Source organism: Ceratotherium simum, chromosome 9 (assembly GCF_057802395.1).
Source record: "Ceratotherium simum simum isolate JZ-2026a chromosome 9, ASM5780239v1, whole genome shotgun sequence".
Lineage (NCBI taxonomy): Eukaryota > Metazoa > Chordata > Mammalia > Perissodactyla > Rhinocerotidae > Ceratotherium > Ceratotherium simum.
Window position 1 is genome coordinate 80899707 of NC_141908.1, and position 14288 is coordinate 80913994.

The following is a 14288-nucleotide window of genomic DNA, read 5'->3' on the forward strand; positions in this document are numbered from 1 at the left end:
TCTTTATATACCAGCTCTAAGTGCCCCTGACCACGTGCATTGATTTTTTTCCCTGTACAGACGGTCTGTCTGATAAGAGCTCTCACTCCGGCCAAGGAGCTCTGAATTGTGAATCTGCCCCTCAGGGGAACTCGGAGCTAGAAAACGTGGATCATAAAGCCAGGAAAGTCAAGAAGCGGAAGGAGAAGGAGAAGAAGAAGGAAAAGGGCAAATCGAAAGTCAAAGAGAAAAAGCAGAAAGAGGACAATGAAGATCCAGAAAGGAAAATGAAGAGGAAGGGATTTGGCGCCATGCTGAGGTAGGGACCTTCGATGAAGGACCCTCTTGTTTGTTTTCTTGTTTCTCCTGGTGAAGTCACTCGTTGGTGTGCACTCAGAATGAAATGCAAGCTTTCCCTCGTCTTCAGCTGAATGCATACAAATCTAAGCCGAATGTGCTTGTTCCTTTCCACAGAGGCAGAAGGGGCCTTCTTGGGCGGTTTCTGAATCTCATGGTGATGACAGGAAGCTGTCATAAATTTGTTGTCAAAGAAAGGCCGGCGCGTGGTAAGGGCCGTGGGCAACGCCCGCGGCCCTTGGTACCGCAGCGTCATGTAGGTAAAGGAAATGCTTCTCCATCAGCACAGGTAGAGCAAGAGGCGAGGGAGTCCTAACTGTTACCTCTAGGACACCCCCTCACAGGGTAGATGAGCCTCTCCCCACCCTGTGCTTCTAGGTGTGTGCACACTAGCTGTCACCCCCAGAGGCCCTGTGGTGCAGTGGAGTTGTCACTTCGTCTGCGGTCACCGGGCCCTGGTCTGAATCCACAACTCTCCACACACCGGCTGCTGGGCTTCACACACGTTACTTAACGTCCCTGATCCTGACTTTCCTCACTGTCAAAATGATGCCAGCCTTCCTGCTCTCCTAACTGCGTGGGGTTGGGAGACAAGATTTCACATGCAGGCGGTCCATCGACTGGGCATGGCTCGGTAGGTACAATCCAAAAACGACTTTATTTCTTCTCCTCCAGCTACCTTCAGATATGCTCTGTTGGTGCTGTCAAGATGTCCACAATTTGATGATCTCAGTTCTCCAGCTGATGGCTTTCTGGTCACTTTGGGTATTTAAACAACCTCTTTGTTAGGGTCTGAAACTCCACTCTAATGTTAATCAACGCTCTGCTCCTCCCCACGCCTCAGGCCTCAACCCCAAGGAGGGCCCTGGGTGTGGTGGCAGGATTCCACCTTCTGCTTCTCCAGCTTCTCAGAACCAGGGGGAAGGGAGGGACATTATTAAACAAGGATGGAGATACAGTAACTGGCGTCTGTGTCTGGTGTGATCTGGCTGTTGGGGGCCGTTTGTGAGCCACTTTTGTGGATTTTTCAGGGGCTCCTTGCTGCACCAGTGGCTGATGCAGGAGATTCAGTCTCCCACTGACTTGCTGAGACTCTGGCCCTTAGCCTCTGAGCTCAGACAGCACAGCCCTGGAGCCTCGTCACTCCAGCTGATACCCTTCTTGGATGGTGTCAGTTCGAGATGGCCTTAGCCTTACTTCCTCCGCAGCGTCTATTTGGCTCACCAGACTTATGGATCCCTTGTCCCTCCAGATGACGGAAGTGCAGCCTGTTCCCCCGCTCCCCCCCTCACCCTGCCGTGGTGATGCCCCAGCCATCGCTGAGGCCCCCTGGCATCCTCAGTGTTCTCCAGGGCGGTCATCACTGGCTTCGTGCCTCCCAGGCTCTAGGGCCACATGCCAAGTTCTCCCAAGAACACTTGCATGCATGGGGAAGGAGAGGTCAGTACGTGTCTGAAGTCCCCAGGCAGACGGGTGGGAAGTGGGGTGACAGTCTCCTTCATATAAGTGCCTGCAAATTCTCTGAGGGGGTTTCTTGCAGCCTCCTCACATATTTTGTTGGGGTGAGAGGGGGCAGCACCCTTTTCCAGTGCTTTCTTTACTCCTGGAATTTCCCATCACAGAAACTCTCTCCCTCAGTCTCTGCTCTTCTCTCCACGGGCTGAAGGTGAGGGTGGGAGGTGATGGTTGGTGGCCAGTTTGGCCACCTCTTATCAAACCCTTAGGAGATATCTCTCCTAAGAATGCAGGTGGCATTTGTCATCAAATGTTCTCAGTTTGGGATCTTCAACTGAAATTTCAGACAGAAACAGAAAGTTCCATTCTGTATCTGTTATTCATATATGTAATATATATATATATTTTTCTATATACATATAATATTATATATGTATAATATAGAGGAAAGGACCTTGAACCTGCGCAGTGACACTTAGGGGACACAAATAATACTGATACCATGGGAGAATTCTCTCAATGGACACAATGGACATTGGTTTGTTTTCCTGGTGGTCTCTCTAGACTCTGTCTTTCCATTTGGCATTTTGAATGTTAAACTTGCACTTTTTCCAGGTGATTATTATGATTGCCAGAGTTTACAGGCCATGAGATGATCATCCTGATAATAGTGACACATGCAATTGCAGTACATTTCAGTGAAACTCCCCTTGAAGTTATGAGTTCAGAGGTTAAAAGTGCATGTGGACTTCTAGTTCAATCCTGGCTCCTCTACTTTTCTATCTGGGTGACATTGGGCGAGTTATTTAATCTCTTTGTGTCTCAGTTTCCTTATCTGGAAAATGGGAATAATAATAGAATCTACCATTATTATGAGAATTATATTTTTTTAACTACATGTAACATGCTTAGAACAGTGCCTGGCAAGTAGTAAACATTCAATAATGTTAATTATTATGGTAAGCAGAATAATGGCCCCCTAAAGATGTCCGCGTCCCAATTCCTGGTACCTGTGAGTATGTTATGTTGCTTGGCAAAGGAGAACTGAGGTTGCTCATCAGCTGATCTTAAGATAAGGTGCTTATCCTGGCTTTTCCTCAGGGGGCCCAGTGTAATCACAGTGGAGGAGGACAATGTGACTGTGGAAGAAAGGTACAGAGAAATGCAATTCGGTAGGTCCCCCTTATCTGTGGGTTCACTCTCCACGGTTTCAGTTACCCTCGAACCATGGCCTGAAATTATTAAACGGAAAATTACAGAAGTAAGCAATTCATAGATTTTAAATTGCGCGTCATTCTGAGTAGCGTGATGAAATCTCATGCCATCCTGCTCGATCCCTTACAGGATGTGACTCATCCCTCTCCCTGGGATCCATGCTGTGTACACCACTGCCCATTAGTCTCTTAGTAGCCACCTAGGTTATCAGATCGACTGTTGTGGTATCACAGTGCTCGTGTTCAAGCAACTCTTATTTTACTTAACAATGGCCCCAAAGTGCAAGAGTAGTAATGCTGGCAAGATTATACCAAAGAGAAGCCAGAAAGTGCTTCGTTAAGTAAAAAGAACATAGTACATACAGGGTCCGGTGCTGTCCACGGTTTCTGGCGTCCGCTGGGGGTCTTGGAACGTATCCCCTGCGGATGAGGGGGGACTCCTGTATGTGCTGGCTTTGAGATGGAAGGAGGAAGCCAGGAGCCAAGGAGTGCGGGTGGCCACTAGAAGGTGGGAAGGTCAAAGAAATGGGTTCTCTCTGGAGAGCCTCCAGAGAGGAACGCGGCCTGCTCACCCCTTAATTTCAGCCCATTCTGCTGGTTAATCCACGAAGTGTGTAGTAATTTTTTATAGTGTCAATAGAAAACTAATATAGTTTCCTATCATATTATCATAATAATTATTACTACTTTTACAACATCATAGTAATTTATAAGGAAAAATTTTCTCTTTAATCTGTGTTAAAGAAAAAACTATAAAGATTTAGCTAGAGCAGTCTATAAATATAAAAACTGTTAGAGCTTCATATGTCCCATTTTCTAGAATATTACTAAGTTAAGCCTTAGTTATATTTTATTTCAGATGGTTTGCTTCGGTGGGTTCATGCTCCGATGCCCGCAGTGCAGCGCTGTCTCTCCTTGTGGTCCAGTCTACGCTGTATCTTCCTCCGTCCAAATCACAGGTCCTAGATCCTCTAGACATCCAGCAACTCAGCTTGTTTCCTTCTACTCTTTTAGTAAAATGAAGATCTGGAAGGTGGTATTTGACTTTATCTCTGGTGTAAAAATAGCAACTGTTTTCCGTAGCCTTTTGCATCTGAGTTTGTGAGCATATTGGAGTTGCTGCTACATGCACATTTTCAACAACAAAGAATACAAAAGCTGTTACCATTAGCCAACAGATTTTGCTTTATTTCTCATCTGTTGCTCAGATGCTATTGACTTAGTTTCTTTCTTATTTAAAAAAGATTGATTGCTTTAAGGCTCTCTGAGAATTAGATGTGTGGTTTAAATATGTGTTATTTTTTCCATTATCTGCGTTTCGCAGACGCTCTCCTGAATGCAGGCTTCTGTGTAGTTGAGTAGGTGTCCGTGGACAACGGCACCTGGCCAGGGGCATGAGTGAGGACTGGAATTCTGCCCCCCTCCCCACCAAGCCAGGCGTCGTGGACATGCGGCAGTGTTAGCAGTGGCTTGCTCTTGCTTGTAAAAAGCTAAGTGTTGTGTGCTTTTCTGATATCAGCTGGTCTGTTCATGTTGGCGACATGTAGTGGCTCAGTTTAGTCTGTTAGTTTAACCTGATCCTGATCTTTTTGAAAAGATTATGGGGAATCTCATTAATTCATATCATTCTATGTGTTGTCTGGCTCCGGTATGCCTGTAATACGCTGACTTCAGAATTACCTCCTTACGGATTCAACCATGGCTCTTACTCAGGCTGTGAATTATTGTGGAAAAATATGCAGCTCAAGAGCCTACCAACTTTGGTGGTTTCCCTGCATCCTCTGTTTACTTGCTATTGGAGGAGAACATTAGAGCATGAGAATGTGCTTCAGTCTTCCCCTTGTGTCTCGCTTCCTTAGGCCTGGACTCTTCATGGCACTGCCCTGCAGAAAGTCCACCTGCGCTCCCTGCAGCCAGAGGGGAAAGCTCAGAGGGTGGGCCGTCTGTAGACAAGCCCATTGCTATCAGCCCCACGCTGCCTTCCTGGGGTCTAGCAGATGTTTTCTAAGCCCCGAAGAGAAATATCCTTTGGCTAAGAAAATCTTGCCCTGCCTGGAGTGGAAAACCCAGAAATCAGTTCCTGATTTCTTAATTATTTTATAGCCTTGTCAATCCTTACATTCTTTAAACTGAATTCTGTCATAGATTTGTGTTTAAAATCCATTCCCTCATATCATAGCTGCTGTTGTCTCCTCTTGATATTATATTAATATATTATATATATTATATTGTTTCTGTACCTTGGGCACAGCTTGGTGCTAAAAGGAGTTGTGCCTTGTAAACTCCTTAATGGATTAAAAAGTACAAAACCTGCCAACAGGAACTTCATCTCTGCTTTTAATATTTTTTTGCCCATATTCATTTGATTAGTAACATATACTGAGTGCCTACTCTTTGCCAAGCACATTCATAATTATTCTTCATTTATTCAACACTATTTATTGAAGGCCTGCTTTGTATCAGGCACTGTTCTAGGCACTGGGCATACGGCAATCAGGTCCCTGCTTTTATTGCATTTTTCTTGTCCTAATAAGGAAGGAAAACTCAAAGACTTTTGAATTTCTTGCGTTGAATTTAAAACAAAATCAAGCAAAATATCACATGAACATGTGAACCACCTGTAACAACGACTTTCCCAGGGAGGTGTGGGACATGTACCCAGCATCCCTCTGGGACGAAGCAATGCCTTGTCCCATGGAGGGATCAACAGTCAATGTATATGGTGCCAAATGAGACATCCAGGCCAGGGCTCTGGTGGAATTTACTTTCCAGCCAGTGGAAGAGAGTAAACAACTCACTCAAAGTAATTGAGATTATTTCAGACTGTCGTAGTGCCCAAAGAAGGTAAAGGCGGGAGGGATGGTGTCATCGCACCCTTGGCGACTGTCGAGCAGTCTAGGGGACTGTGTGGTGCCCAGGCTATGCTGAATTTTCAGCAGATACCTTATCAGAACTTAGCACACTGTGGTACTAATGCCAGATCACTTTATGCCTGCTTTCTTTTTTTTTTTGCAGCATATGAATATAGGAAGGTTATTTTTAAACTGACTTCACATAAAGCTATAACAAAAAGCTAACCCAAATGGTGCCATTTTAGTGTACAAAGCCCTACTATACTGAAGTAGACATCCTGGAGTTACGTGGTCTGTAATCCAAATGGGGAACTCGGTTCATGGCTGTTTGACTTCACTCTATTCCTCCCGGCCTGTCAGTTGGATATTCTTGGCTGTTTCTTCTTAACTCAGTTAATGTAGTAGGTATTCCTCACGGATACGCTGGGTCAGTTTCTACATTAAAAAACCTAAATCATAAACTCTAATGACAAAGGTATTTTTTAAAATCTGGAGGCATCAACTTTTTATTTCTAAGCTTTGTAGATGCTAAAGCATCTATGTTTCATTTGTTTTAGACTAAAATATGCTATATATTCATTATCTTATTGAAACTAGGGCAACTGTATAATATAATGGCATCCTGCTGTGAATTGTTTTGCAAAGAACACTCCTACACACACACACACACCCTCCTCCACCTACCACCTCCACAAACAGCAACACAGACATCACCACCAAGAAAGTAATACTCAACCCAGTTAAAAATCTGTCCGTTGCAAACTCTGTGGCCTCATTAATCTCTGAGTCTCAGTCGAGCCATCAGTAAGTTGAGGATAGTTAACACATCCTCCCCAAGATGTTGTGAAGTTGAAGTGGAACAGCTCAGGTAAGGAGAGCCCTCAGGACAGTGCCTGTCTGGGTGGGCTTGGCTTCTTGTCCTCCCCGGAGGCCCCAGCCCAGACAGCCAACCATCAGATAGCGCCTTTGACTTGGAGCACACTAAATTTCTGTTTCGATTTTTAATTTTTCCTCTAATTGCTGTTTTGTATTTCAGGTGGGCATGCTGTTTTTTCTTTAGCCTGAACAATTTTGTGTAATAAACTATAAGAAGTAATGACATAGAAAAATAATGCAGTCATTTATATTTTATAAGCTTTGGGTCACCCCTTTCTAAAGGTAACCATGAACTATTTTCAAAGGTTGTCTAATCACCTGGTGGTGCTGAATACAAATAGAAAAGTGACTCGGAGAATCAGTTTTTTGTTTTCCTTTCCTTTTTTTTTTTCCTTCATGTATTTCTAGACCAGACCAGAATGTATGGATGGGTTTTGGACTTGATATTCTTAAGGCAGGGCACAGAGTTATTTCATTGGGCTGCCTTGGAAGTTGTCTTATATGTTACCCTTAAAGATACATTTTGACTTGATTTTTAAATTAGGTTAGATAGAGACTGAATACTTAGATCTCCAGGGAGAATGACATCTGTCGTGCATTTCCCTTCTTTACCTTGATCCCATAATGGCTGTTATAGGTCTCGTGAACAATAAATGTAATGTGGCTGTGCCTGTCATTACCTCTTTCTAGATGGTGGTTGTAAAATGTCTGGGTATCCCTCCGGCTTTATGGGTACGAAGGCTAACCTGGCTAATGCAGCCTGGCCAGTGAAATTTTAACAGCCATTTCCCCAAAGACAAAAGGCAAACAGCAGGCTAGAGTTAAGGTGCTTTGCTCCATGAAGTAGAGGCCAGTTTGAAACATGAAATTTCAGATGAAAAATGAAAGCTGAAGTAGGTCAGAGTTCTTAATTCAACTTCAATCTGGATATAGAAATACATTGAAAACAGAGAGCCTTAGAGATCAGGGTAAAATGGCTGCATATATTGAGCCTGAGAGAAATATATGACTGCAGCAAAAAAATAAATTTGCATGTCAAAGGCTATGGCGGCGGCAGCCATCCATCCTTCTCTGTGGCTGTCCATGATGGCAGAGGAAAAGACACGGAAGCTGAAAACACTTTGGAATTTGGTTAGGCTCATTCTTTGTCTGTTTGGTAACTCTGCATGTTCTCACTTCCCAGTCCCTTAAATTATTTACTTTCTCTTTCACAGTATGAGCCATGAATATTTTGTTTCTTCATTTTGTTAATTTGCCAATTTTCCTTTGAGCTAAGTGCCCTAGCAATTTTAATTTTCATTTGAGTTGGGAAGAGCAATGACCCTTTTTTTTTCATTATGACTGTCTCAGGCCTGGGCTCAGAATGCTACTTTTTATGACCAGCCGTGTTGAGCCCGTAATGGAATTGCAAAGTAGACAGTGTAATATACCGATATTGACTTCCATTAAACCCAGTGGTGTGATAGCTGATAATATTTATATATTTATGTATTATATATCCTAGCTTTTGTTCGTTTGCAACTAAGCACCAGAGAGGAAAATGAGCACCAGAATGTGAATAGATTGTACACAGGAGAGAGAGCTTGTGTGAATAGGGCAAGTGATATAAAACGATGGAGATAGATGCAAATATGGTAACTAAAAAGTATAGATTAAATTTGGATCAGGCAAATGTGGGATTGTTTGGTCGGCATTTATTTCTTAACTAAAGGAAGCCCCAGAGGCAGACGGGCCACCCCTTTGACGGGCTGAGCACAGAGACAAATGAGCCGCAGCGACGCCCAGCATGCAGAGCTTGGTTGGTGCCTGACTTCAGTAATTTTTTTTTTCAGCTGTCAAGCATGTCTGCAAATGTTTGTTTATCGTTCTATCGGTTTTTTGAGTGTGTGTTCACGGAGGGGCGAGGGGCATGGGTGGAGTTAATTAGTATAAAAATGTACGGGAAACTTGTTTTCAACATCATTTTGAAATCTGATTGCCGTTCCTCGCCTTCCCCTCCTACCCTGTGCAGTCTTGATTACTCTGTAGCTCTGTTTGTGGCTGTCCAAAGCAAGATGACTTTCTCATACTTATCACAATAAAAAATGATCACGTAGAGTGTCAGCCAAAGGCTTATTTGTTTAATTAGCGTTCTCTTCTCTCTTAATATGCGTGCACAACTCCCATTAACGTTAATGTGAATTATGAAAGAGCACTGAGGAAGAATAGACCCCCTTTATCTCGTTACTTTTCTTGGATAATGGGGTTTAGATTTGTTAACAGATCAGAACAAAAGTTCAGTGCGGAAAAAAATTGGCTTAACTTTTAAAGAAATTGATATGCTAAAAAGAACTTTCACGGGCACTAAAGTGGAAGATACACATTAATAAATAAACTTCATTAGCATTTGAGGTGAAATATAATCATTTAAGATGCTGGATTAATAAAACGAAAAGATTTCCTAATGGACCTATTTGCATACTCACATTAAATAACTAATAAAACATATTAACAACAGTTTTATTTGTATATATAAACACCCATAAGTTCCTAGTGGGGACTGTATTTGCCTAATTTGCTTTGTACCTTGTCCAGCACAATGTCATGTCCTTGTAGGATGTTTACTTAATACTATTAGATAACGACATGTATAGATTTAATAATTTGCTTGAGGGAAAAATGGAATTGGCTCTTGGTTAGCACCTTTTATCTGAGAACTTCAATGTAATTTACTAACATCCATCTTCAGGATGCATGAGAGATGAATGTGGCAAGCAGTAGCTTTACTTTGCAGATAATAAGGAATGAGCCATTGAGAAGTGAAATAGCCTGCCTAGAGCCAGACTTTGAACTGATAATAATACCAAGACCCCTCTTGATCATTGCCACTGCTGTGTTAGCATCTAATAATGCATTGACACCAGCCGTAATTCTGTGTATACTTTCAGACACCCTGTAGAACCCGTACTTCCTTATTTTTGCCCTTCATTGGATTTTCCTGTCTTAAGTCAACATAGGAAACAGCAATTTAATAACACGAAATGGTTCATAATTAAGGGAAAAGACTTGAATCTTTGGCATAATAACTGTAACCGTTTTTCTCATAGAATAAGAAAGAGGCTTCCCAGAACTATTAGAAACAGATATAGGCAATACACAAATTGAAAAATGGATAAGAGATATACAAATATTATAGGATTGCACATCTAGGACTATTTAATCTGAACCACGCTAAACAATGTCCACCAGGATTTTGCAGACAATCCAATTTTGCTCCGCCAGCTCGCTGCTGATCATTTCTGCACCGTGCCCCTGCCTCAACCTCAGCTTCAACATGTCTAAAATCTAATTCATCATCCACCCATCTAAGTCACTAGCTCATCCTGACTTTCCTGATTCTGTTTGAGGCACTGCCAGGAACCCCATGACATCCGGGATGCCTCCCTCTTCCCATTCCCACCCTTCCATCCACCAGCAAGCCTGTTGATAATTGCAAAATACTGTCGTTTAGTTTGGGCCTTCCTTTCCATTCCCACTCCCACATACTAATCGTGGTCTTTGTTATTTATAACTAGATTGTGTCCGTAGACTTCTAACTGATTTCCCTGCTTTCTTCCTTTCTTCATTCCAGTTCATCCTGGGCATAGCTACCAATCGTTCATTCATTCAGTTATCAGATATTTAATGAACACCTTCTGCACTAAAATGCAGTATAGCACAGTGGCAAAGAGCAGATCCTCTGCCATCATTCTACTTGGTTTCAAATCCCAGCTCTATTTCTTTCTAGCTCTCAGTTCCTCAGCAACTACTTTACCACTCTGTGCTTCAGTTTCTTCTTCTGTGAAATTGCAATAAAAATAACATCTACCTAATAGAGTTGCTTTGAGAGTAAATTAGATGATAGATGAGAAATGCCTGGCACATGGCACGATCTTCAAATATAATATATTAGTAGTATTCTGCTCTAGGAGCTGAGACAATTCCCAATTATCTAGTAGTTCTCAAAAATCCAACTGTACTGTAGAGTCATCTATGGAGCTTGTTAAGATTATAGATCACGGGACCTTATCATCAGAGATTCTAAATCATTAGGTCTAGGGGGGTCTGCGAATCTCTGATGATTCTGATGCAGCCAGTCCCAGGAACCTCCATGTGGGAACTACTAACTTGTAAAGTTCAAACTATTTAGTTTGGCATTCAATACCCTCTATATTCTTATCCCAATTTATTTTTCTGTCATTGTTTTTTACTGTTCTTCTCTACAAACTCACCACCCTAACCAGTTTACTCTGTTCACTATTACCCCAAACAAGCTTTGTGAAGCCCTAAGATGGCACCCTCTCTTAGGATCACCTCCCTTCTCTCCCCTTCTCTCTTCCCTCCATCCCTCCCTCCCTGTCCCCCCCATCCTGCCAGCCTTCTGAAGCCCACCTTAAGCCCGTCTCCTTTATGAATCTTCCTTTGACCTGCATTTCTCACAGTCCATGTCTTCTCATTTGGCACTTCCATAGGCTGGCTTGGGTTTTAGTTTGGGTTTTACATGTCTGTCTCATGTCCTCAGTGGGATTGTAAATCCCTTTAAACAAAGGGACTTCCTCACAATGCTCCTCACAGTGTTGGCCCTTAATATGCTGTGGCTGATTGACTGGCTGGCTTACATTGGTGTGCTAACTGGAGTAGAGTTATTTGAGTATTAGTGTGTTGTGCCCTTTAGTCATTCTAGATAATAGTGTTGAAAATAATGAAAACAGTGGAAGTGGTTCAAAATTAGGAAAAAGGGGGAACTACATTGGGAGTTAATTATTTTTTTTAATTTCTGCTTGAAGAAAAGGTTGAAGGATGAGTTAACTGGTAATAGTAACCAGCTGTTCTCCATCTCCACTGAGGACAGTGCTAGAGAAAATGGGCCAAGATCACTATCAGAAAAAATGAGGTTAGATATAAAAAAGAAGATGGTTGTTAAGCACTGGAATGAGGTTTCTGAACAGGTTGTGAAATTGACCTCCCTGAAGTACTTTCAAAGTAGGAAGGGTAAATATCCATCTGAAGTAATACGAAAAAAATTGCCAGTCAGTTCATTACTTGAATATCTATTAAATGCTGCTCTGGGGAAACCCAGAAAAAAATATACAAAATGAACCCTTAAACTCACTATCTAATTAAGATGACCCATAAATATGAAATTATTGGCGATGAAAATAGGATTTAAAATTGAGTCAAATTGTGAGGTTATGACCATAATTGTGGTTGAAGTTCAGATGTATACCCACCAACGCCTCTCTTCCTCCCCACCCCTGAAAAACCTGCCCCAGGCCTTTTTTAAATAACTGAATTTTCAATATCACTTTCCAAGCTGCTTTACTAGGTTGAGTGGAGCAATCCCCAATTTTTCTGAAATAATTTATTCGGTACTATTGAGCAAGCAACTGCCAAGTACATGACAAGCATGTTGTAAGTATGCAACCAATCTTTTGTTTTTTTCCCTGACATCTTCTTTCATTCATTCAACAAACATTGATTGATTGTCTAATAAGAGCCCAGTCTTGGTGCTCAGTCAGTAGATAATCACAGTGAACAGGCAGATGTGTTCTCATGGTACCTGCAGCCTCTCCTTAAAGTGTGGTAGGGCATATAGGTTCTAATATTAAAGTGACATAAAATGTACTAAGCTCCTTTAAAATACCCAGGGCATCCCTCAATCCCATAACACTGTGGTTCAACCATTTGCAGAGTACCTGGTAAAAATACCGAAAGTGAGACGTCTTGCTATCTGAACTTAGTTGTGTGACCGCTCTCTTGAATGGAAGTTTTTCTTTGCCCGAGAGGTACATACTCTACACACTTGCAATATGTGTATCCCTTATCGTTGTGGCCATTGACTACTTGACCACTGGCTGAAAGTGATTATAGCATAGATGTGTCTAAGGAATAAAATAGATAAGGGTTGGTTTTCTGAAAAGTCAGTTTCACAAGGTGAAATGCCACTGAATTGAGGGAAATAGCCCAAGACTGTTAACATTTAACTTGCCAAAATAGAAAATCTAATTAGAGGCAAAATAAAAAATTTGATCTTTAAACATATTTATACTCAGTGTATCCTTTGGTCTGCATTCGGGTGACCAGCTCATCCCAGTTTGAGCACTGAAAACCCCAGGCCCAGGGAAACTGCTCAGTTTTAAGCAAATCTGGACAGTGGGACACCCTAGTCCACATTCCCAATTTTATCTGGTCCTTCCCCTCTCTCCCTCCCCACCCTTTGTTTATATGCTACTATACAGTCATAAAAATTCTTTGAAAAATACAACACAAATAAAAATAATTAAATAATTTAAATAAAATGAAAAATTTTATTTTTAATACCACAAATTTAAAAAAATTATACTAAAAGTAAAAAAAAATATAAAAGAGTCAAGCTATAAAAGAAAACTGGAGTGAACTCTTCTGTTATCTTAGGTTGTTGTGCTTGCCTTAACCTGAGCTGCTGTCTATACTGCTAAGGCTTTCTTAGTGTCTGAAAAAACCACATCACTCCAAAAATCAAAGTAGAAATGTCTCGGCAGAGAATGGCTACAAGCAGCACGCCACTCGCCAACAAAAGAACCCTTAAAATTTTACATAATTCAAAACTCAAGAAAGAGAGAGCTGGAGGGCACATTGACCAGAAATAACAGTTGTGACTCTGATTGCAGACAAAAATCACCAGTGAACAATAAAAACCCTAATTCTGGGGCTTTTGGTATTAGTTCCTCCCATTGATAGGTTTCTTCTCCCCCAGGGACTATAATTTTCCACTTTAAATGTGAACTCTAGTCAAGGTACAGTAAAAAATCAATATCATAGATTTGTTCTGCTTTCTTTTTGCCTCCTGGAATTTTCAAAGTACGTGAAGGAACAGCTTTTATGACGAAGACGGACTGCCAAATGAAGGGGGTGGTTTTGACCAATACCTAAAACTGCGAGCCAGACACCACACCAGACCACCGATGCCGTCTCCTCAGTGTGACTGTCATGCCTTCCTCATCCCCATTCCACTTGGGGATTTAATGTCTTGAGTGATATGATTACTGACACGCTTTGTAAAGACTCTATGGCAAGTTAATTGGAACTTGCTATCAGAATATTTTTCCTATTTATTCTACTTTCTCCCCTTAATTTGTTTTGCTATTTTTAATTGTAACTATTTTCCCTATGTTGTGACTTGAGGAGAGGGAAGTAGATGAAGAAACTCACACACAAAAAAACAAAAAAGTAATCTAAACCCCAGGCATTTAACATTTATACAGATGTAGTTCTTGCATTGTTAAAAATAAGCAAAGGTTGGGGCTGGCCCAGTGGCATAGTGGTTAAGTTCACTGCACTCTGCTTTCGGTGGCCCAGGGTTCACGGGTTTGGATCCCGGACACGGACCTACACCACTCGTCATCCATGCTGTGGCAGCGACCCACATACAAAATAGAGGAGGATTGGCACAGATGTTAGCTCAGGGTGAATCTTCCTCAGCAAAAAATAAATAAATAAGCAAAGGTGCCAAGGAATTTTTGCAACAAATGCAGACCTGGGGACGTGGTAGATCATT

At 41.8% G+C, this 14288-nt stretch overlaps 1 protein-coding gene across 1 annotated transcript in view; it reads left to right on the forward strand.

The window, feature by feature from the left end:
• The window catches only part of PARD3B (par-3 family cell polarity regulator beta), a 929552-nt gene that overhangs the window by 657619 nt on the left and 257645 nt on the right, over positions 1 to 14288 (forward strand). Inside the window, exon 18 of the mRNA XM_004426826.3 lies at positions 61 to 298. Within this exon, the coding sequence (XP_004426883.2) occupies positions 61 to 298 (238 nt within the window). The remainder of the gene's footprint in view (positions 1 to 60; positions 299 to 14288) is intronic.